General features: G+C 48.3%; 1 protein-coding gene across 1 annotated transcript; it reads left to right on the forward strand.

Moving 5' to 3' along the window:
* The first annotated feature begins 5,009 nt into the window (after positions 1 to 5,009).
* KRT32 (keratin 32) lies at positions 5,010 to 10,054 on the forward strand. Its single transcript, XM_077163261.1, has 7 exons — positions 5,010 to 5,483; positions 6,129 to 6,211; positions 6,386 to 6,542; positions 7,760 to 7,921; positions 7,999 to 8,124; positions 8,827 to 9,047; positions 9,958 to 10,054. The coding sequence occupies exons 1-7, from the start codon at positions 5,010 to 5,012 to the stop codon at positions 10,052 to 10,054; spliced, it is 1,320 nt and encodes a 439-aa protein (XP_077019376.1).
* The last annotated feature ends 12,308 nt before the right edge of the window (positions 10,055 to 22,362 follow it).

Here is a 22,362-nt window from a genome sequence, read left to right on the forward strand (position 1 = left end):
CACATCACAGTCCTCATCCCCTCCCAGGCAGGAGATGGGAGAAGGAGCCTGCCACTGTGACTTCCACCCACAATTCAGAGATTCGTATCCTTAAGAGGCTCATGCAAATTCTTGTGAGCTAGTGGCATGTGACACGGTACCGTGGAGTACCAAAGCATTTTTGCTGGATGGGGGAGCTCCAAGCTTCTTGGCCCAAAGTCTATCACTTAAGCCCGGAATACTGTCCCCCCATAGACCATGCAAATACCAAATTCTGTCAATCCCACATGCCAAATTGAGAAGGGTGAAGGCAAAAGTTTCTAATATAAAAAAGAAGACAGCTTATTCCCAGATGGCTGTTCCTAAGATGCCAAGAGCAATTGACAATGAACTTCAGTGATGTTCAGAGAGCTGTAACACCACTGAAGGTGGAGAACAGTTGATTGGTGAAAGGTCAAGATGGGCTTGAGACCCCAACCCCTTCAGGTGGGAAATTGACACTTGATTCAATCTTAGATTCAGTTTTAGAATCTTCCTCTTTCTAGTCACGCTGTAAAGGAAGGTGTGGTGGTTTGAAGCTGTTTGCGTCCCAGAAAAATATGTTCTTAAATCTCACCCATTCCTGTGGGTGTAAATCCATTTAAGTAGGACCTCATGATGAGGCATCTTCAGTTAGGTGTGACCCAGTTCATTCAGGTTGGGACTTAACCCTATTACTGGAGCACTTTTTAAATGGAATGAAAAGGGAATGAGAGAGAGAGAGAGTGCCACAAAAGCGAGAAGCTGAAGTCAATGAAACCTGGAGGTTTCAAAGGAGAGACCAGCAGACAGAGCCCTGCGCCTTGCCGTGTGGCAGCCAGCTTTTGGAAAGAAAGCATTGCCTTGATGATGCCTTGATTTGGATATCTTCCTGGCCTCAAAATTGTAAGCTAATAAATTTCCACATTGCTCAAGTCAAACCATTTCATGGTATTTGCTTTAAGCAGCCTGGGGAACTATAACAGAAGGCCTAGGTCTTTGGAGTCTCCTCTCCTTACTGGTATCTGCAAGTGTCAACTTCAATCTTCTTGGAACACTTTGGGTGGTTTTGTCGAGGCTCAGTTACCCGAGGTGGGAGGTGGTCTCAGGATCATTCGCTTCATTCAATAACCCCTTACTAAGCACCCCCTGGGGCAGGCAGCATGTTTGGTACCAGGGCAGGGTTGCTTAAGGGAGGCCTAGTGCCTCTGGAATGGGACAGGAAGGACACCCATTCACCATGCCTTCCCTCTTTCTGTCTCTGCGGTGAGAGGGGGCCACACGTGATGTTACTGCAGCACAGTGAACACGTGCTTTGGAGTCAGACGCTTCTGGTTCGGGTCCCGGCCCACTGCTCTTACTGCTTGTGGGAGCTTTAGTACGTCACAGTCCCTTTCTGAGGCTCAGTTTCCTCATCAGTCTAATAGAGAATGTGATGCTCTCTTGTAGGGTGCCTAATGCTTTGCTGAGCATATGCTGAATATTTGAAAACTGGTCAGTATTGTGGACTCTGTTCTAGCTGGCTGTTCTGAAGGGAGGCATCCCCTTTCTCCCAGCTCAGAGTTTCCTTTCTGAGATTTCCTTCCTAGCAGGAATGCTGAGGGTGGAGCAGGCAAACCAAAGTGGGCATGCAGTTAAGTGATTTTTGTCCAATTCTGACTCTGCCCAAAGTCAGTGAGAGAAGCTGGTCTGCAGTACAGTGGACTGTTTAACGCAAGCTACGCTTGTCCTTTTCACGGCATTCTTTGTGGCACAATCCCCTTCTAAACCTATCCCCAATCCCTCCAAGATAGAGCCAACCACCTCCTGGGTGGCCCTGCCTTGAAGCATTGTTTACTTCATTTGCGTTCTTTTTAATTACAGTGCTGCTATCATTTGGTGGGAGGTTCTCAACCTTGGCAACACATTAGAATGACCTGGAGAGCTTTATGAAGTGCTGATGGCTGATTCTTATCCCCAGAAATTCGGATCTAATTGATCTGGGATGTGGCCCAACATTATAAAAAGCTCTCCAGGTGATTCTAACATGCAGCCAGGGTTGAGAACTCCTTTATTAGGGGGAAGGCCTTTGGAAAGGCAAGTGGGAGTCCAGGAGACTCAGGCCAGCTTTGTCCCGGACCTCAGGGCTCTCAAGTCTGATCCCTAGTATATTTTTGACTATTCCTCAGTTCTGCCTAATTTCTCTCTGTTAACCTCAAACACCTCTACTCAATTTTTAATTTCAGTTATCATATTTTAAATTCCTCTTTTATAACATCCAGCTCTTGTTTCATGGATGTTAATTGCCATACTTATCTCTGAGGTTATTAAAAATATATATACATATAGATATGTATCTATGTATAGATTGTTTTGGATTCCACATTGTCTCTGTTTCTGCAAATTCCTTTTTTTTTCTTTACTGTTTTGTTTGTTTGCTTGTTTTGACCCTGATTTTCATGTTGGAAACTCCCCTCAAATAGCTGGTGATCCTTCTTTTTTATATTCAATGATAAAAACTAAAAAGCTGATGGGAAGTACTATGTATGTCAACAGGTTGGCAAAATGGCCTTTTGGGTGGTAGAACTACCTAAAATCAGTTTTTGTAAGTCTTTTCTCTGGGGTCATTCTTTTATTTTCCAAAAAAGGAGGCTCCAATGTTCTGCAGGGGAATTAGAGGGAGGAAGGCAGGCTTGGGCCAGCACCCCCTGCCCCCCTGCTCCCCCCTGCTCCCCCGAGGCTCCCCCTGTCCCCGCCAAGCACCCTGTCTGCTCTCGTTTTCAGAGGGCAACTTTCCATCCCTTGCTGTGGAGTCCTGCAGCATCGTGGATCCATTGAGCCCTGAACTTGCACCATTACGGCTTGTTGCTTCCACTCCTTGGGGCTTTCTCTCCATCATTTTCCCTTCTCTCCCTCCATTTCTCCCAATATACTTACTAGCTTAATGGTTTGTTTGTTCTTAGAGAGGCTCGGCTACTGTGGAAAGGCTTTGGATTCGGACAGACCTGGATTTGAATTTGGACTCTGCATCTGCTTGCTCTGGGACTACCTCTGCCACCCCTTGATTCTTCATCTTTGAAACGCACCCCAGGTCTGGCCTCTAAGCTTGGACCATGGTCTCCTGAGGCCTGGAACAATGCTGCTCTCCTTTACCACATCGACTCTGATGTGAAACTCAGTCCTCTCTTAATAATTTAACACACTGCTTATGAATTTGAATTTAGTGGCCTTTGCAGAATATTTTTTGGTGCCTGCAGGCACAGCCTCTCACCGCCTCCTGGGTGCTTCCTGGTTGCTGTCTTCCTCCCTACTTCATTCCTTCTCTCCATGCTTGTCCTGTGAACTTCAAATCCTTCTCCTCCTTCTCCCTCTGATGTCTCTCCAGCTAATATCAAGGCACTTGGGAGCCCACCTTTTCCTCTAAGAATTTATGAACATATTTTTTCAAGTAGAGACAGTTCGTTCCACAAGAAGAATTTTGGTGATGGTGGTTAGGACACAAAGGCTCCTATCCCTCAGTCGTTCTCAAACCATCTGGCGGACTCACTCAGTTTACTCAACACGTTGGCCATTGATTTAGTGGGCCTGAGAAATTGCATTTCTAACATTTTCAGAACCACTGCTATACCTCATTACAACAATAATGATCTTACAGTTTTTTTTTAATCTGGTGAGGATTAAATGGGCAAATTAATGACAAGCACCCAGCACAGTGCCTGGCCCTTGTAGACATTCAACGAGAGCTGGGTTTGACCTTGAAGGATGGTCTGATCAGTGTCATACTGAGTACTTGGTATTGCCATCACTCCTCCTTCCATCTAATGCCACTGCCTTCTCTAAACAGCCAAACCACACAAAGGTTCTGGGATATAGGCTATTTCAGGAAAGAATACAACACACACATAAAGTGTGTGAGCTCACAGCTGCCTCAGCCAGGACTGCAAACCACTGGTCTGGCATGTTGCTTTTTTAAGGGAGGGCCCAAGGCCTCCATAATTGGAGATACGTGCTCCCGGTGTCCTGGCTTGGCTCATTCATGGACTGCAAAGTGTCTTTCTCAAGGGAGCTGATTCACATTGCTTACAGTCCCTGAGGTCCTGAAGCCAGCTTTCAAGTTCACCACTGCAGAAAGTAAAAGTAGCTTCTGTTCCAGCCCGTTCAATCCCAGTTAGCTACGATGACTGAACAGCTGGCAACTCAGTGGAAGATGCAGTGATAACGCAAAGTCCAAAGATGGTCAAGGTAGAGCACGGGACTCACGGAGATGTCCACGATATTGATCAGCTCTTCTGAGCATGGAGTTCTCATTTCTCCCTTTCTCAAAAATATCCAGCTGAAAAATGTCCCTTTTCAGAATGAACTGAAAAAATGTCTTCAGTTCATTCTCTCCTCCCTGATATTACTTTCTTCCCCTTGATTGGAAGCTTCAGAGGTTCTTTGTCCTATCTCTCTGGATAGATACCCTCTCTCCTGTCTCCCTGGCTTTACATTGCTTCCAGTATTGGTACAGCTTCTGCCACCCCCACGTCTTCTTGTTAAAGGGACTGGGCCTCTTCCCAGAGGGAGTGCTTTGATTAAAAAGTGCAGTTGCTACTGATAGAACTGTGGGCCTTCTCAGGGCCAGAGCAGTTGGGGGGTGCGCAGGGAGCCAGACCAATGGTGGCACAGAGCCAGGCTGCTGTGGTCACTTGACAGCCTCGCCCTGGTAATGAGGGCCTGGGAACAGAGTTGATCCTTTGAAGATGTGTCCTGAAGCTCTGTCCCAGTGATCAATGACAGGAGCCCAGAGTCCTGTTTTAGCCAAATGACAAGCTCGGCCTCTTTTATGAGGAAAAGAGCTGCTTACTGGAAACTAAATTACAAACTGATTAGCAGCTTCCTCTGAGACCAAGTGTAAACAATCAACACTGCCCCACCATGATTTTCTAGCATGAGCCCCCTCACTCCTGTTATATAAAAAGCCCTGGGCAGGTGGAGGTCTATACACATTGGTGATCCAGGTAGCTGCAGCTAAGGAGAAGGGGCTTTCCAATATGACATCCACCTGCTGTGTCACCAATAGCTCCATCAAAAACTGCCCCCGACCCTCCTCTGTCTGCTCCAGCAACAGGAGTTGCCGGCCTGAGCTGCACAGAAGCTATGTCTGCCAGCCCATGACATACTTGCCTTCCATCTGTATGCCTACTACCTACCGGCCAGCCAGCTGCCTCTCTAAGGCCTGCCTACCCAGCTCCTGCCGGCCTAGTAGTCGCCGGCCAACCAGTGGCATCTCTAGCTCCATGGGTATCGGTGGCTGGCTCTATGAGGGCTCCTTCAATGGCAACGAGAAGGAGATCATGCAGTTCCTGAACGACCGCCTGGCCAACTACCTGGAGAGGGTGCGGCAGCTGGAGCGGGAGAATGCTGAGCTGGAGAGCAAGATCCAAGAGGCTTCCCAATCTCAGGTGCTCACCCTGTTTCCTGACTACCGGTCTTATTTCCAGACCATTGAGGAGCTCCAGCAGAAGGTAAGGCAAGCGGGCAAACAGGCCAACTGGGAAAGCATCCAGAATAGCTAGCTTTACAGATTTGAATCTCACTAATTTATTAAGCTGTGTTCAGGGAGAAGAGACCTCCCTAGGGCATAGGATGATCTCATCATTTGTACACTTAGCTAGAACTCTTGGTGTGCGAAGACGTCTGAATTCCAGTCTCAGTCCCACCACTGATTCATTGTGTGCCTCTGGGAGGTCCCTGCTCTTCCCCAGCTTAGTTTCCTATTCATTATGGGGATAATAATGGTCCTCACTTTATAGGGTTGTCAAGAGGAGTCAATGAGATAATGCAGGTAAAGTGCTTGGAACTGCCTGGTATATGGTAACTTTTCAGTAAATGTTAGCACTTGTCAAGGCCCCTTTTGTCACATGAATGACTTCAGATTCTTTCCATTCCACAGAGCTCACTGTATCCAAAATAGGGCATTTATGGAGACCCAGGTGCTTAAAAATTAAACCTCAAGTTCTCCAAATACTAGCTGTTCACTAAATAACCCTGAGAGTTCCAGGGGAAAGGTTCTTCTGCAGGGATGGCTGCAGGGCTAAGTCCTTCCTGGCAACTGTCCTCTCTTTCCTCCTCATCCTGGACTAACCCCCTCTGTGTGTCTTGGCCCACAGGTTCTGTGCACCAAGGCAGAGAATGCCAGGATGGTCGTGCACATTGATAATGCAAAGCTGGCTGCAGATGACTTCAGGACCAAGTGAGTTTGGCTGAGGGTCAAGGGAGCCCTCTCCCCTCACACGCTTGGGTCAGCTTTGCATTAGTTTTACCGGGGGTGGGGTGGGGGATTGGAAACCTGCCAGCAGTTCAAGGCCTTCCCTGATATGCTGTATTCAGATCCAGCCTCTCAGTCGCTGACCCTGTCCTTGGGCAGGTATGAGACGGAGCTGTCCATGAGGCAGCTGGTGGAGGCCGACATCAATGGGCTGTGCAGAGTTCTGGACGAGCTGACCCTGTGCAAGGCTGACCTGGAGGCGCAGGTGGAGTCCCTGAAGGAGGAGCTGCTGTGCCTCAAAAAGACCCACGAGCAGGTGAGCCCTGAAGTCAGCTGCAGCGGCTCTGGGAAGGAGAGTGAAAAAAATGTGGTTTGGAGTTGGATGGCCATGGGTTGAAATTCCCAGGCCTGCCACAAATTGTTTCTGTGATTTTGCCTAATTTATTTAACCTTTCCGAGCTTCCTCATTGTGCAATGAGGATAGCACCATTGTACCTGGTTGTTGTGAGAATTAAATGAGGTCGTGGGTATGGAATACCTGTCACTGGGTAGGTGCTCAGAAATGCAAGCCCCCTTCCCTTCTGCATTTCCTGGACAAGTGTGACTGCCAAAGTCTCACGGTGCCTGCATTTATTTTTCTCATGAGAGCCACATGCTAGAAGTCGAGTGGTGTACTGGGGTCAGACGTGGGTTGTGTTCTAGAACTCACAGAGAATGCTCTGGCAGGCTAGACTGCTAGGGCGACACTCATCTCTTTGAAGGGAGGTTTAATCTGCAATGGGTTTCATGTTCTCTCCATCCACCTCTCTCTTCTTCCCTTGTGTTCATATATAATTGACCTAAGCTAAAAGCCACCAGCAAACCCTTTGCTTTCTGAATTGTCCTCATCTCACGCAGGCCCTTGGAGGGAAGTGCTGCGGAGTCCCCCTGAGCTATGTGTATTTTCCCTCCTTTCCTGGGTTGACTTTCAACCAACCTCTTTACTTGGGCTTTGAATGAACAAGTGCCTCTAAATCTTGGCTGGGTTTCCTCAAGCTTAAGGGCAAAGAAACAATTAGTCACCCCGTGCTCCCTGAGCACCCCGGGGTGCCCAGCAGAGAAATGGGAACTACACCAAGAAGGCATTCGTGCTCACACTGGCAACCTTCTCGCTTTGGCAGCCAGGGGAGGGGAGGCGCCCACTCTAATTTGGGTCTTGAACCAAGAAGCTAGGCTCCCAATGCCTCCACAGGCTGGGAGGGGGCCAGGAAGACCAGGGGCACAGGCTTCCCAGTGTAGTCCAAATAGATCACACACCTGATGCTGCGATCGGCTTCTGTCAAAGCCGTAGGAGGCGTCTGGTTAGAGGCCCCGGCATGGGGCGTTCAAGCCAAAGCTGGAAGACCACTGAGATAACTGAGATACTGAGGATAGAGGGCACGGGAGCTGAGATCCTTTGGCATTTTTCGTTCCACCTCTTCATGTCTCCCTGCGGAGGGGAGTCAGGCCTGTGGGACGTTCACATTTTCCCGGGGAACCCTTGTGCCTTTTCAGGAAGTTGGTGGCCTCCGAGGCCAGCTTGGGGACCGCCTTAACATCGAGGTTGATGCCGCGCCCCCAGTGGACCTGCACAGGATGCTGGAAGAGATGCGGAGTCAGTACGAGGCGGTGGTGGAGACCAACCGCAGGGACGTGGAGGAATGGTTCAACACGCAGGTGGGCTCTCGCAGTGGGCTGGCCGGCCCGTATCCCTGAGCGGGACCTATCAGCATCTCCTGTCCTCCCCATTGCAGATGGAGGAGCTCAACCGGCAGGTGGCCACAAGCTCGGAACAGCTTCAGGGCTACCAGTCGGACATTATTGATCTGAGACGAAGAGTCGACACCAGGGAGATCGAGCTGCAGACCCAGCTCAGCCTGGTGAGCGCTGCTGGGTGCTCACCACCCCCGGCTGTAGATTGAGGAGGTGCTGAGTGAAGGTGCAGGCGCCCATGCAGGAGGAAGACCTTTCTGGAAGGGAGGTTTCTCCTGAGATCTAGCTCAGAGACAGAGGGGGCATGTTTCACATCTGACCTGGGCTAGGTGGGCACTGGTACTGTTAAACACAATTTTCCAAGAAGGCTTGTCCTCTGTTTGACCTGCCCTTTGAAACCCATGGTCCTTTGCCTTACCTGTGAAGCTTTAGAAACCCGGACGTTTAAGTTCCTCTCTTGACCAACTGAATCAAAATCTCTGGAGATCGGGCCCAGGCATGGGTAAGTTTTGGAAGCTCCCAGGTGACTAATATGCAGCCAGGGCTGAGAACCACTGTTCTAAATGAGGCTGCAGGGTAGGTATAATCTGCGAACCTCAGATCTACAGCGAAAAGACAGAATAAGGTTGCAGAAGGAATTAGGGATTTAGAGTCAGATGGACTTGGGTTTGACTCTTAATTCTATCACCTACCACCTTGTGAACTTGAACTGGTCACTCAGACCTCCTGGGCTTCAGCTTCTGTAGTGACTTGGGTAAGAAGGAGTCATTTCCAACACCAAAGAAGGACTTGGCTCTTCATGGTTCTTTCAAAACCAGGCCAGGAAAAACAGTTCTTCTCCTCTTAGTTTTATCTCTTCTTTGTCTTAGAGGGACTCTCTGGAATCCACGCTGAACGAGTCCGAGGCCCGCTACAGCTCGCAGCTGGCCCAGGTGCAGTGCCTGATCAGCAACGTGGAGTCCCAGCTGGCCGAGATCCGCTGTGACCTGGAGCGGCAAAACCACGAGTACCAGGTGCTGCTGGACGTCCGGGCCCGGCTGGAGAGTGAGATCAACACGTACCGGACCCTGCTGGAGAGCGAGGACTGCAAGTATGTGGGCCCAGCTGAGCTGTGCAAACGGATGTGTGCAAGGGGGTGGAGATTTGGGAGGATACAGCAAAGTGCTGTTCTAGCCCTAAGATCCAGTTTAGAGCTGTGTCATGATTAGGAGGCAGGTATGATCTGAAGAAAATCGAACAATAGTGTCCATGTGCTGCTGGAACTTTTCTCTTTTCTTCTGGTTAACATACCCCTTCCATGTGTCTACCATGTGGCAGAACCAGTACCAGGTGCTCTGGGGGAGCCTGAGATAGATGAGGAGGAGGCATTTTGGCCCTCACTGCCTAGGAGTGGGGGACAGACCAGCCCTGATTATCTACCATGGAAGGAGGGGCACAGCGCCAGGCCAGCTAGCACAGGGGGATTTGACAAGGAGAAGTCAGGGAGGCTTCTCGGACGGTGCAAGAATTGAGTTGATCCCTGAAGGAAGAGAAGAAAATGATTGGGTGACTGGGAAGGAAGAGTGTTCTGGAAATAGGAGATGGTTTCTGCATAAGCCCTGAGCAGTATTTTCACAGAGGGACTAGGAGGTCTGAGTGCCTGGAAATCACAGAGCAGTGGGGCTGGGAGGCGAGGTGGGTCCTTCAGGTCATATTAAAAAAGCTGCTCTTTATCCTCGGCCCAAATGGGAGCCACAGAGGGTTTTAGACAGGGGCAGGGCATGATTAGATTGTGTTTGCAGATCACTGAGGCCATTCAGCTGACAGTGATTAGGGAGACAAGGGTAGGATTGGGGAAACCCAGCTGGGAGGCTTTTGGGGTAACCTGGGCGTGGATGATAGAGGGTGGGGCTCTGGTGGAGGAGTGGCTCAGTTGAGGGGTTTGAGAGGCGTCCGGGGGATGGCAGGACCTGCGCTGAGTTGGCGCCTCTGCTAACTGCCCACCATACTGTCTTCCGCAGGCTGCCCTGTAACCCCTGCTCTGCTCCCTCCTGCCCACCCTGTGCGCCCTGCTCTGTCTGTGGGCCTTGCCTGCCAGGCCGCTACGGAATTCCCTAAGCACCAGGGGATCGCGAGTGACGGCGCTGGGTGGTTTGGTGCCTCCTCAGGCCGGGAATGACCACAGTTTATGGCCACTAACGGCAGGGTCAGCAGGGAACAGGGGCCTGGAGCAGGACCAGGAGGCGAACCAGCCGCAACATGCTTTCACACTGCAGGGGGCGCTGTAGCGCTCATGGCCTAGCAATAGCCTCTCATTTCCTTGGGCCAATTGTTCTCTCCAGTGATGTTTCTCATTGTCTTTGCTGCTTCTCAATTAATTGGCAAATAAAGTGTCTTTTGGTGGCCCTGCAAACACATCTTTCTCTATTTGTCACTCGGGCTGCAATAACCACAAGTCAATTGGGCTCAAGAGAAATATGGCCAAATTCTATATTTATTTTTAGGCCCCTTCTGCTTCCAAAGAGGTTTGAAAGGCTTTCCCTAGCAGGTCCACATGAAATGAACCAGTTAAAAATGAGGGAATCAATCCAGAGCCAAGGAATACAAGGATAAAGGGATGCTTATGTCAGAAACCTCAGTCAAAATATTGTCGTTGAGAATGAAACCCACCTCTAAACATCATTACTGCTGGTACAATGGGATCATTCATTCATTCAAAAAATCTCCAGGCACCTTCTAGCTACCAGGATTTGCACTGGGCTGGCTAACCCAGGTGACAGGCCCCCAGACACCCTGCTAATAATACCCCATTAATCCTTGCAGCAATCTCTGAAAAAGGTACCATTATTTTTTTTCCTACTTTACAAATGAGGAAACTGAGGTGTGGAAGGGCTAAGAAATGTGGTCACACAGCCAATAAGAGAGGATTCAAATCCAGGTCTTCAGGCTCCAGAGGTGTACCTCCAACCCATGTTCAGAGTCCTCACTATTCATAAACGACAGCTGGGTGCAGAGGACACTACAAAATGCAAACAATCTCCACCTTCCAGACGCTCATAATCAGAGATCTAAAGACCAGTGTGTGCAAGGTCCCATTCCTTCCTTAATAAGAGCCATATATTTACAGTAATGGCTGCTACTACCAGTTACCCAGCTTTTCTAATGCATCACATATGGTGTTGAACACATTACAGAAATTAACTTATGTAATTCTCACAATCGCCTTAGGAAGGCATCATATGACCATTTCAGAGATCTGGAAACTGAGATGCAGAGAGTGGTTAAATCAGTTGCCCAAGGCTACGTGCAGGGACAAATATTTGAACCCAGGTCTAGCTGATTCCAAAAAGCAGTGTTTTAACCATTCTGCCATACTGCCAAATTCCTACCTAGCAATAGAATATATTAACAGAGACGGGGAGAAAGGATTTACTTGTGATGACCAGAAAAGGCTTCCTATAGCTGGTGGCATTTGAGATGGGCCTTGAAAGTTGAATAGGATGTCCACATAACAAAGACAGGTGGGGGAGGGGGCTGCAGGAAATCAGAGGTCACGACTAGGAGGCCTTGAGCGCTCTGCTGGCTGAAGCGGCAGGCTTCTGCGAGAGACGGGGAGAAATGAAGCTCAAAGGGTAGGAAGGTGTCACCCGGGGGGTGGGGATGGGGTGGGGGGCTTGGGGTACCGCATAGAAGCGCCTAGATTCTCTCCTGAAGGAGGTGTGAGGGTTACTGGAGGATCTGAGCCTAAGAATGACAGGACAGGGTGGTCAAGTTTATCCAAGGAGCAAAAACAGGATGGTTGAGATGCAGGAAGAAAGCTGTTGAATGGTCTGCAGAAGAACTAATGAGGGGTCTGAACTAAGGCAATGATTGTAGAAATAGAAAAAAAATAAGAGCTCACTATGAGAGATGGGGTGAAGGACCTGACCTGACTTGGCAACGGACTGACTTTGGTGGACAAAGAGGAGAGATTCAGGAACAGGAATCCTGAACACATTTCTACAGCTTGTCCCCCAACACACGGGTCTTCCTTAATGAGCTGAGGTGATGTTTTTATTGGCCTTGCCAAGAACTGATGGAAAATGGATTGGATCCTGAAGTTGCCTGGGGACTCTTCAGCATGGGGGCATGATCCCACATGCAGCCTGGCAGACAAGGTCATTAGGAAAAGCCATAAACACACATGCTATTCCTATGGGGTAAAATTCTGAGCTGGGATGCCAATGGGAGGCGCCTCTGGCTAACTGGATTTTCTAATAACTGAGAGCACACCAGCAACCTTTCTTAATTTCAACCCCTGTGCAAAGTTTTTCTAGAATATTCTCAACCTAAACAGAGAAGACTTAACAGAACTGAATTTCTAAGTCTAGAATTCTAAACCTGTTCTGTCTGATATGGCAGCCACTAATCACATGTGGCTATTTCATTTTTCATTAAATAAGTAACGCAAGTTAAAATTTTAATTCCTCAGTTGCATGAACCACATTCCAAGGGCTCAGTTAGCTATATGTGGCTAGAGGTACCATATAAGTCAGTGCAGCTACAGAATATTTCCATCATGGCAGATAGTTCTATTGGACAGTTCTGCCCTTGTCTGTCAGGACCAGAAGGGGCCTTATGTACGATCTGGCCCAGACTTTCCCCTTGTCCATTTTATAGATTAGGAGTCTCAAGTCCAGGGAGGTGGAAAGACTTGTCCACAGTCATACAACCCACAGATGGGCAATGAAGCCAGGCACTCTGACTCCAAGCTCTTTCTGCTTTTCCTAACACCCAAGATTTATTAAGGCTTTAGGCTAATAAATATTCCCCCTTTCCCCCTCTTCCATTTCTCTAAGAATAGAGACATGATGAGACTCTTTATTGGGGATACAGTTCCACTTGTAAAAGTAACTAACAGCCGCAAAATTCCAAATCTCCTCAGTCTTTGGGCAACCAGCCGAGTAAGAGCACAGACCTCAATCTGAGGCTGGAAGCTGCAGCAGGAGCAATTGCCCTGTGGTTGGAGGGCAGGAATCCAGGCCCCTGAACCTTTTGGGGACTTCTGTAGGCTCCTGCTTCCTCTATATAAGTGCTCTCCATCCAACCCAGTCCCTATATCCACACCCATGTGTCACTCCAACTTGCCAGCACCTGCCTGACCACCCAAATGCCTGTTAAAGCATTTTATATGAAACCGAGCCCATTAGCACAGGGCCAGGAGCATTGACCCCTGCTGGAAATGGCTGGCCACCATCCTCTAAGTCCTGAGGGTACTTCCAAGCTGGAGGCATTGAGAACTTTCACCCTGCCTAGCCCATCGAAAAGAAGCCCCACTGGCACCAGAACCTGCCAGCATCTGGGCCTATTGCTGCACACATGGGGGTTCTCAGAGGAACCTTTTGCTTGTATCAAAGCTTCCAGGATTAATCATCTCAGGTTTATAGGGAAACTTAGGCAGGGCTATAGTAAGGTAATAAAGCATCTGGTATGTTTGATGTTTGGGGAAGACTCCCACAAGTAGCAGAGAGCCTCCCGGGGTGGGGATTGGGAAAGAAAGGATGTGGGTTTCAAAGACATGACTTTACCCGAGGCCGTTAGAGAGTCTGAGCCTCCTGCCTGCCCCTGGCTGCCCTAGAGCAAGGCCTCTGCGAGTTGGCTCCGGTAGGGGCAAGGGTGAGTGCCACTGGGGCAGAACTGCCATTCAGGGAAGTCTGGCCAGGGGGTGACAGTTTCTGGAGAGAAAAACCCAGGCAGCAGCCAGGCACAGTGGCTGGGAGACAGGGGGTGTGTGTGGATTCTGAATCTTTTCCTCTCTGCTGTATTAGGGAAATTGTTACAGCAGGATCAAAATAGGATATGGCTTTTCTAAGCCATGCCCAGGAAAATAATTAATAATAAGATGACTCTCTTTTCATGGTTTGTAAATTTTAACTCATTGATGTAATGATCTCAATTTTGCTGAATGGAAAGTTCTTTACCTCTTTTTTTGAACAATTGATCATTCGTCTCCGGTAGTCACAAATAAGCAAACATACACACACACAAATGAGCTTCCTCAGGTAATAGAAATGCTCAGTGATTCTGGTCTCAGGGAGCCTGGGCTAGAATCTCAGTTCTGCTACTAATTGTGGTGTGATTTTGCCAAGCCTATTACTCTCTGTGTGTCTCAGTCTCCTTCCCTTTAGAGACGGGGATAATTCTAGCTGCCTCACCATTGTCGGGATACAGCACATGTGGAAGTGCCTCTCCTGATTCTTGGTGTCATGAGTGCTCCGTAAAGAAAACCTTTGGCAATAGGCTCCCTTTCTCTTCTGATTCTCCTGAATGACAATGGCATAAAAGGTGAGTCTCTTCTCTGAGCCATTCTGAAGTCCACGTTTCAGAAACAACAACAACGAAATACAGCACAGCTTTGCTCCAAGCTTAAAGAACATCTGATGAACTTCCAGCCTTGGTCTTCACGCATGGTCTTCACGCATGCACTGATAAAGCTGAAGCGCCAATGTCTGGGGCCCCACACCCCATCTAAGATGTGTTCGGTTAAGAATCAAGTCCTAATTAAGTACTAAGTCAGCTCCTGCAAGGACAGTCACAGCTGCCCTCTGTTGAGCACTTACTATGCCTAAGTCACGTCCAGGGTGTTTGACACAGTTTATTCCATCTTCACAACAGCACTGGGAGCTAAGAATCATTGTCCCTATTTTACAGATGAGGATATTGATGTGCAGAGAGATCAACGTGGTCAAGGGCACACACCAGGTATATGGTAACTCTGAGAACCAAGCCATCTTCTTCCTAGTTCCTGAACATGTGATCCTTAACTACTGCCCTCCATTGCATGCCAGAGTGTCTGGTGGAAATGATCAATAAGTGCTTGCTTATTTGATTTCAGAAAGAAAGATAGCCCCAATCCAAGCTGACATTAAGTTCCCCTGACCAGAAAAGAACAAATGGAAAGGAATGCTGAGCAGAAGGCCGCTGGTTTGGGGGCTCATCGGTGCCAGCTGGTGGGGGCACAGGCTTCTGGACGATGTGAGTCTGGACCAGGGTGACCTGGCGGCCCGGCAGGTGTCCCTGAGGGAGAAGCTGCTGTGCTTGCAAAAGAGCAATGAGCGGGTATAAGAAACCAAGACGTGGCAGAGGCCAATTTAAGGAGGCTGACCAGAAAGCGCTCTGGGTGCTGCCCTTGGGTTTGCACTTGAGAGCCCCACCAGGAGGGTCCTGACCTGAGCCTGGCTTTGAATTAAAAAACAGTGGATCCTAGAAGGACAGTGCTGAAAAAGGCCTCCAAGAGGTCTCTAGTCCAATGCCCCCATTTTAGCAATGAGGAAACTAAGACCCAAGACGGGAGGCGACTGGTTTCAGGCTCAGAGGTAGACACATCTAAAGGGAGGTCATGCCATGGAGTCACAGGCTGTCAGCATCACCCTCCAATAGATACCAGCAGGAGTGTGGGCAATAAACCCAGGAAAGGAGATGCCTAGGACGTATTTAGAGGCCATCTCTTACCCGCTGTGGGGAGTAATTCTGAATGATAGAGTCAAGGGCTTACAGGAAGGTTAGACCTGGCTGTGTCCTAAGGACTTGTCAGACGGTGTGTTCCACATGGAGGCTCACGGAAGGGAAGGGTCTGCCCCAAATCATACTGTAATTGGCAGAGCCTACATTAGAAGCCACATGTCTCTTTGATGCTGTTCTCTTTCTTCCATGCTGACACATCTTAAAAAAAATACATATATATATATATGTATTATATATATATATATGTATTATCTTTTTTTTTTTTGAGATAGTTGAAAAAGAATAGGCAATTCTGGGCATCACTCTGGGTGATAGGTTAAAAAAATGGAGATAATTGTGAGACCATTTCAGACACGGAGAGACAGGCCGACGCGGCGTCTGCCGTGGTGGCCTCTCAGCTCAGCTGAGACGCGGCGTCTCCAGCCCTCCCCATGCCGGCGGCTCAGGGGAGGAGGACACTGGACCGAGGGCACCCAGTGTCCCAGTGTCTGCCCTCTGTACCCACGGGCAGTCCACCTGGAGGTGCTGGCAGGATCTGCAGCTAGGGCAGAGATTTGAAGAACGTGTTGCCGTTACCCTCAGAGTTCCTAGAGACTAAAGCCACCACCCACTCAGGGTAGTTTTGTTCCTTCCCCTTCTGTCCTGGGAAGGTTTTCTACTCTCAGGCAGTGACAATGGATCTGGAACTGGGTGAGCGGGAAGGAGAAATACACGTGACTGGACGTCTACCACGTGCTGGGCACTTTGTATCCCCTCACTGACTCCTCACTACACTGTAGGGCCTACCTTAAAAACATTTTTTTTTAAAAGAAATGTCACTTTTTGTTAATTAAAAAAAATCAAATCAAGTTCATAACTGAGGGAGTGTTATATGATCCCAGGGAGAGGGGGTCAGTTATGAGGGGTGCCCCAGGGTCCTCACTTAATGGCAGAGAAACTGAGGCTCAGGGAATGATGGCACCAAAGAACATTCAGAAAATCATGGCGCAGAAACCCCCTGTTGCATCTGGCGCCGACGCATGAATCTGCGGCAGAAAAGCGGATTCTCTCCAGGAGTGCCGTTTTCTCCCTTCCTGGGGATTTCAGGCACCCTGGGGATTTCTGGGCTAAGAGGAACACCTCCGCTACATTTGCCGCCGCCGCCACGGTATCGGTGTTGGCTGAGTGCCTTCCTTGGGGACCTAATTAACACGACCGTCACCGGAAGAAGAGGGGTTACGTTATTTTCGCTAAGCCTTATAATAATCTGGCAAGGGCGATATTACTTTCCACTTACTGCAGATAAGAGGATGGGGGTGTGTGTGTCAGAAAATGTAATTAATTTGTCCCCCCAAGCAGAGCTAGTAAGGGGGGAGGCACCACAAACCTAGGCCAGGCCTGCCTTCCCTTAGCTGCTGGGCTCGGGGCCGCCACCCTGAGCATGTGCACTGCAGAAAGGGTGAGCCTGTGCACTGCAGAAAGAACGTGCCTCTCTCAGGCCGCACAACAAGGGGGCCCTTCCACCCCAGGGCTTGCACCCTTCGAGCCCCACGGAGCAGCTCCTCCTGGAGCTCACCCTGTGTGCCCATCCAAGGCTGCCTGGGCAGCAGCGGATTTGCACGAGGCGTCAGTAGGGCCCCCGCTGTCACCACGGCTGGGCGGGGCGGGGGGGGGGGGTAGGAGATGGGCGAAGGCAGAGCGCTCTTACCCACCTTACCGAGGGGGGGTGCCCGTGGGGCTCTGCAGCCTCTCACCGCCTCCTCCTCCTGCTTTTCGATTTTCAAGGAGTTTTCTCAGTGGGGGGTGGCTCTCTTTTGGCGCTTGGGAAACAGCGTCCCTCTGCTGGTACCTGGTCAAATGAAATGAAGTTGTGCGTTGAATGTGAGTCCTACTGTGGTCAGCTTATTTCACCGAGTTACAGGCAGCATCTGGTCCAGTGTGTTTTAAACTGTGGCTGTGGCTTGTTACCGGTCTGGGAAGTGGTTTTTGTGGACTTGGACAAGCACTGGAGGGGCCCTGGGGGTGGAGGAGGATTGGAGAGAGAATTAAACAATAGAAAAGAGAAAAGGGAAGCATTTTAATGTGAAACTTGGTTCTCAGCATATATGTATGTGTCCTGGGTTGCGATGTAGAGTGTTTTCCTTACTTGGGTTGTGTTAAAAACGTTTGAACACTTGGTGTAGTTCAGAGCTTTGTTTCCAGATGAGGAAGGGGGGACCAGAAAGCTAGCTGACTTTTTGTTTCAAGACACAACTAAATGAATGGTGCTGTCTCAGCAGAGCCTGTTACATGGAAACGCCCCCACCCCTACCCATTTTTTGAGAACAAAGCCCTAATCCCTCCTTGCCAGCCCTGGTTTGAGGCTCTCCTGGAGGGGAGAGGGGAGAAGTAAATATAATTCAATTCTGTCTGCTCAAGTCATCTGCCCTTGGGTCTGCCACTGAGTACCACAGTCTGGACTGGAGGGTCTCCTTTCGGTCTAACATGTGCCAAGGGTAGACAATTGAGCCCAGATTCCATGTTGTAGGGTCTAGGGTGGGTGGTTCACCCTAGTCTCCTGCAAGGGAGACTCAGCTTGATGGTGAGGATCTGCCAAGGGGGGGTCTACAGACCATGAATCTAGACGGTCTGACCCAGCCAGTTTGTGCGACTCACACAAGAATCTCATGGTTCTTGCACAAGAACCTTTCCTAACTCTCCTTTCCCTCTGTGTACTGGACATCCCACCCAGCCCCTGGGCTCCCAGGAACCCTGTCCAGATGCCAGGCTCCTAGGTATCTGGACAGAAGAGGAGTTGAGCCCCTGAGGTGACCGCCCCTCCTCTCCAGGTGGTGGACCTGCTGGGTGGTCCCACATGCACAGGGGTGTGGCTGTGTGCTTGCAGATCCAACCACACACCACTAGTCAACACTCGAATCCTGGCATTCATATGGTGGGTGCTGGGAAGACCTTGCAGGCCAATGCATGACCAATTCTGCAGTGAAGTATATGCCTACTCATACTAAATGGGTCAAATAAACACTCTACAAAGACAAATGAGATCTGTGGAAGCTTTGGGTTTTCAGAATTTTCTGGATTTCAGAATTGTGGGTAAGGGCTTGTGACCTGTACTGTTTTATTCAGAAGTATTTTCATTAGCAATTGTGACTCTGCCTTTTAGGATGTGAATCCTTCCGAGGAACCTTCAGGGAAGATTCTATAATCCTCATTTCACACAAGAATAAAGGAAAGTTCTGCACCTTAAAAAGCTTAGTGAAGACAGAATTTGCACCTCTGACTCCAAAGTGCTGGCTTTCATTATACCACCTTTCCTTTTCTCTCTTCTCTTTCTTCTATGTCATTGCTTCTCAACCTTGACTGTACATTGGGATCACCTGGGGAGCTTTAAAAAAATATTGATGTTTGGGTCCCATCTCCAGGGATCCTGATGGCATTGGTCTGGTTGTGGCCTGGGAGTGAGAATTTTTAAATGTCCTCCCTACCCCCCACCATGGGATTCTAAATGAACACCCAAGGGTAGAAGCTGTTCTCAGTGGGTTTTTCAAGGGGAACAAGTTTGCACAAGATGTTTCTAATGACCATATTCAGGGATGCCACCTTCCTTATCTTAGATGTTCTCAGATTAAATGTTCATCAGAATCAGCTGTGGAGGGCTTGTTATGCCAGATTGCTGGACCCTCAGAGCTTTTCATTCAGTAGTTTTGGAGTGGGGCCTGAGAATGTACATTTCTAATAAATACTGAGGTGATGCTGATGCATTGGGAGAACCAAACTTTGAGAACCACCACCCAGGGGCTGACAAAGCTGACATAGGACAGCATCCAGAGACTGACCTCTTCAGCACGGTGTAAGACAAACATAAATCTATATGGTCTTCCTTATCAAAAGGCTGCTCCTCTCTGCCAGTGCATCCCTCCTAACCCCCTGCTAAATGGTCTTCTGGGTTGAGCAGGGGTCAGCATCAGTATCCCAGAAGGGGTAGAGGTTGACTTCTAGGGGGGCAACCACCATTATCAGAGAAGGGCTGACCCCAGTGATGTGCAAACCAAACAGCTGGTCCTGCCTCTCCAGAGGTTGCCCGAGTTTCCTTAGATCCAAGGCCCAGCTGGGACACTGGGGCTCTGAGGGGAGCTGGAGCATCTTCGTGAGTGGTGGGATGAGGAAGCATCTGTGGATGGCACAGTGGCCAACTTGTTTCTTTCTAAGAGTAGATCTATTGAATGTGTAACTAAGTGTGAATCTCTTTTTGGTTTCTCCATAGAGTTTGTGAAATATATTACCATGTAAAAAATGCACTGTCATGAATTTGGATTTGCAAAGTGGGTCAGGTGGTGAGTGGGAACTGATTCTTACTGGCTTGTGAGAGCTGAATTTGGGCCTCTCTTTCTAACTCCACATTCACTGATGTTACATTGGTAGCTTGAAATCAGCTATTCTGGGAGCATTTACACCATAGAAATTGGCACATATTACAAATCAGAGTCCCCACCCTCCAGGGGTAAGCTAATTTATCAGCATGCCCTTGGTTTGGTTGTGTGTTTATTTACATTTCCACATTGCCTAAAAATCTAGGCTTATACAATGATATTTGCTTGGTCATATTACATCTCTTATTAGCTACTTATTAATCAAATATGTGTTGATGGAGTACCTAAAAAGCAGCAAGACGAACTTTCTGACCTCAAGGATCTCCTAGACCAGTGGTGACCAGCATACACCCATGATTTCCAAGGGTGCAAAGTGCATTCCAATAGAGGTAGCATTGCTTACTGGGGAAGCCAGAGAAGCCTTTGCAGAGAATGTGACTGATCACAGCATGTCTGTCTGTGATGAATATTGGCCACCGAGGTATTTCAGACATTTAATAATGATGGGCTTAAAGCAAGCAAAACAAAGTAGAGTTTTCAATATTGTCATATTTTCTCCATCATTGCTCATCGATCTACACCAGAGATCGATTCCTATTTTTGCTCAATCAGAATTTTGTATTTTGCTTCCTTCAAGAACTGATTATCAAGAATCCTCCAACTCTATCCATCTATCTTTTGGAGTCTCTCCCCCTAACTGTCTTTCTCCAGGGCACAAGGTAAGTGTCATGGGCCTACTGCCCCAAATGGATGAACTGCCAAGAAGCCTGGAGCAGCAGATGATACCATCGGAGGAAATCTCTAGGCCCCGGCGCACACCGCTGGAGTCCTGGTCCCTGTGATCATATGCAGAGATGGAAGCTCATGGTTGCAGCAGTTTGTACCCCATGTATGGGATCTGTGCACTAACATAAAAAAGCCCGAGAAGGATCATACAGCATCTCATTATGCTAGTTTGTATCTTTAAATCATAAGTAAGCATATACTCATATATAATAAAAGCCATTCATATCTTTATTTTTCTGAAAACACTAACTTTTTAAGAGACCCAGAGAAGGAAGGACATCACCTTTTATTAAATACTTCCACTGTGCTAGGCACTGTGTTAGGAGCTCTCCCCACCTGGAATCCTTTAAATATTACCAATAGTCCCCATGTGTAAGTATTCCTATAAATGTTCCCAGAGAAAACAGATGAATTTAAAGTTTAAGTAAATTGATTGAGGTCAGGAAGTTCAGAAATCCTGGCTTAAGTATTTTCCATTTCTGTGGCAAAGGAAAGTTAGTTTCAGCTTTGATCTGTTCTTGGGCCACCAACCGGGTCTTAGGAAGAAAGAGGTAGAGTTCTCGAAGGACCTCGGAGTGAGTGTGCACCACGGATAGGCCCAGTGGAGACTTGTCATGTATGTCTGCGTCCTCTAAGGAAGGGACTGTGCCTTTTATAGATGTGCTTGCAGTGCCTAGAGTATGCCATACTAGGTGTAAAAAAGAGCATTGATAATGAATAAACTTTGTGGATTATGGAGTTGGACCTAAGAAATCAGATTGTAAAATCCTATTTAGTTTGAATGAAAAGGGTGCCTTTTCCATCCATCAAAGTCTCAAGAGTTGGATGCATGAATAATAAATTGTTACACTCAGTCTTTTCTTTCAAGTATCTTCCTAGGTTCTGTGACATACAATTTTCTTTGGCATCATTTTTGAACACCTAGGAGACATGGCAGCACTGGACTCTACACAGATTAGTCATCTTAAATCTTTGTATCCACTGCAGTATGTGATGGGCAGTATTGCCACACAAGACCCAAACCCATGGAGGCCCGTGTGCATCCTTCTACAGGAGGAGCCTTGCACAGAAAAGGTAGGCTGTGGTTAGCCTACACACAATTTCCTGTGTGCTGGTCTGCAACTCCACATCTTTCTGTCCCACTGGTTGAGCTACATCCATATGTACCAACACTGTTTGAAAATAGCACCCAAGACTTTGTTCCCCCACCTCTTGCAGTAGATTTCCCACCTTTAGAGATCGGTATTTCTAAAATCAGGGTCAGTGCAGAGAACTTTATGCGCACAGGTGACCAAAGGAAGGCTACAGGTTCATCTCTCATGACTTTGTCTTCACCACTTCTTGTCACTTATTCTGGTCACCAGGGGCCACTAGGTCTCCTTTTACAAGGTTGGTAAAGAAGTGGTCTAAGGTAAGAGAGCAAGGACTTCCCCCTAATACTTACCTCCTCTCTTACTCCCTGTTCACCTGAGAAAATTCAATCAGCAGGACCAACAACCTTACAAAGGGACCTGAAGCATCAGTGTCATTATGCAAAACAGCACACCCAGTAGTAGCCCAAGTCAAGACCACAGATCAAGCTTTTGCAGAGGAGTGTCATCTGGTTTTGCAAAGATTCACCAGTGATATTGTGAAGTAACAAGTGCTGTGTATTGTGAGTTGAAAGGAATCATTGTTTTTAGCAAACAGAATGAATCTTGCCAGAGAATAAAGTGAAAAGATGGATTCTGTTTAGCATATCAAAGGAAACAGCTTTAAAATCTAGTTTTCTGGTTTACAGAGAAGCTCGCT

Source organism: Tamandua tetradactyla, chromosome 6 (genome assembly GCF_023851605.1).
Source record: "Tamandua tetradactyla isolate mTamTet1 chromosome 6, mTamTet1.pri, whole genome shotgun sequence".
Lineage (NCBI taxonomy): Eukaryota > Metazoa > Chordata > Mammalia > Pilosa > Myrmecophagidae > Tamandua > Tamandua tetradactyla.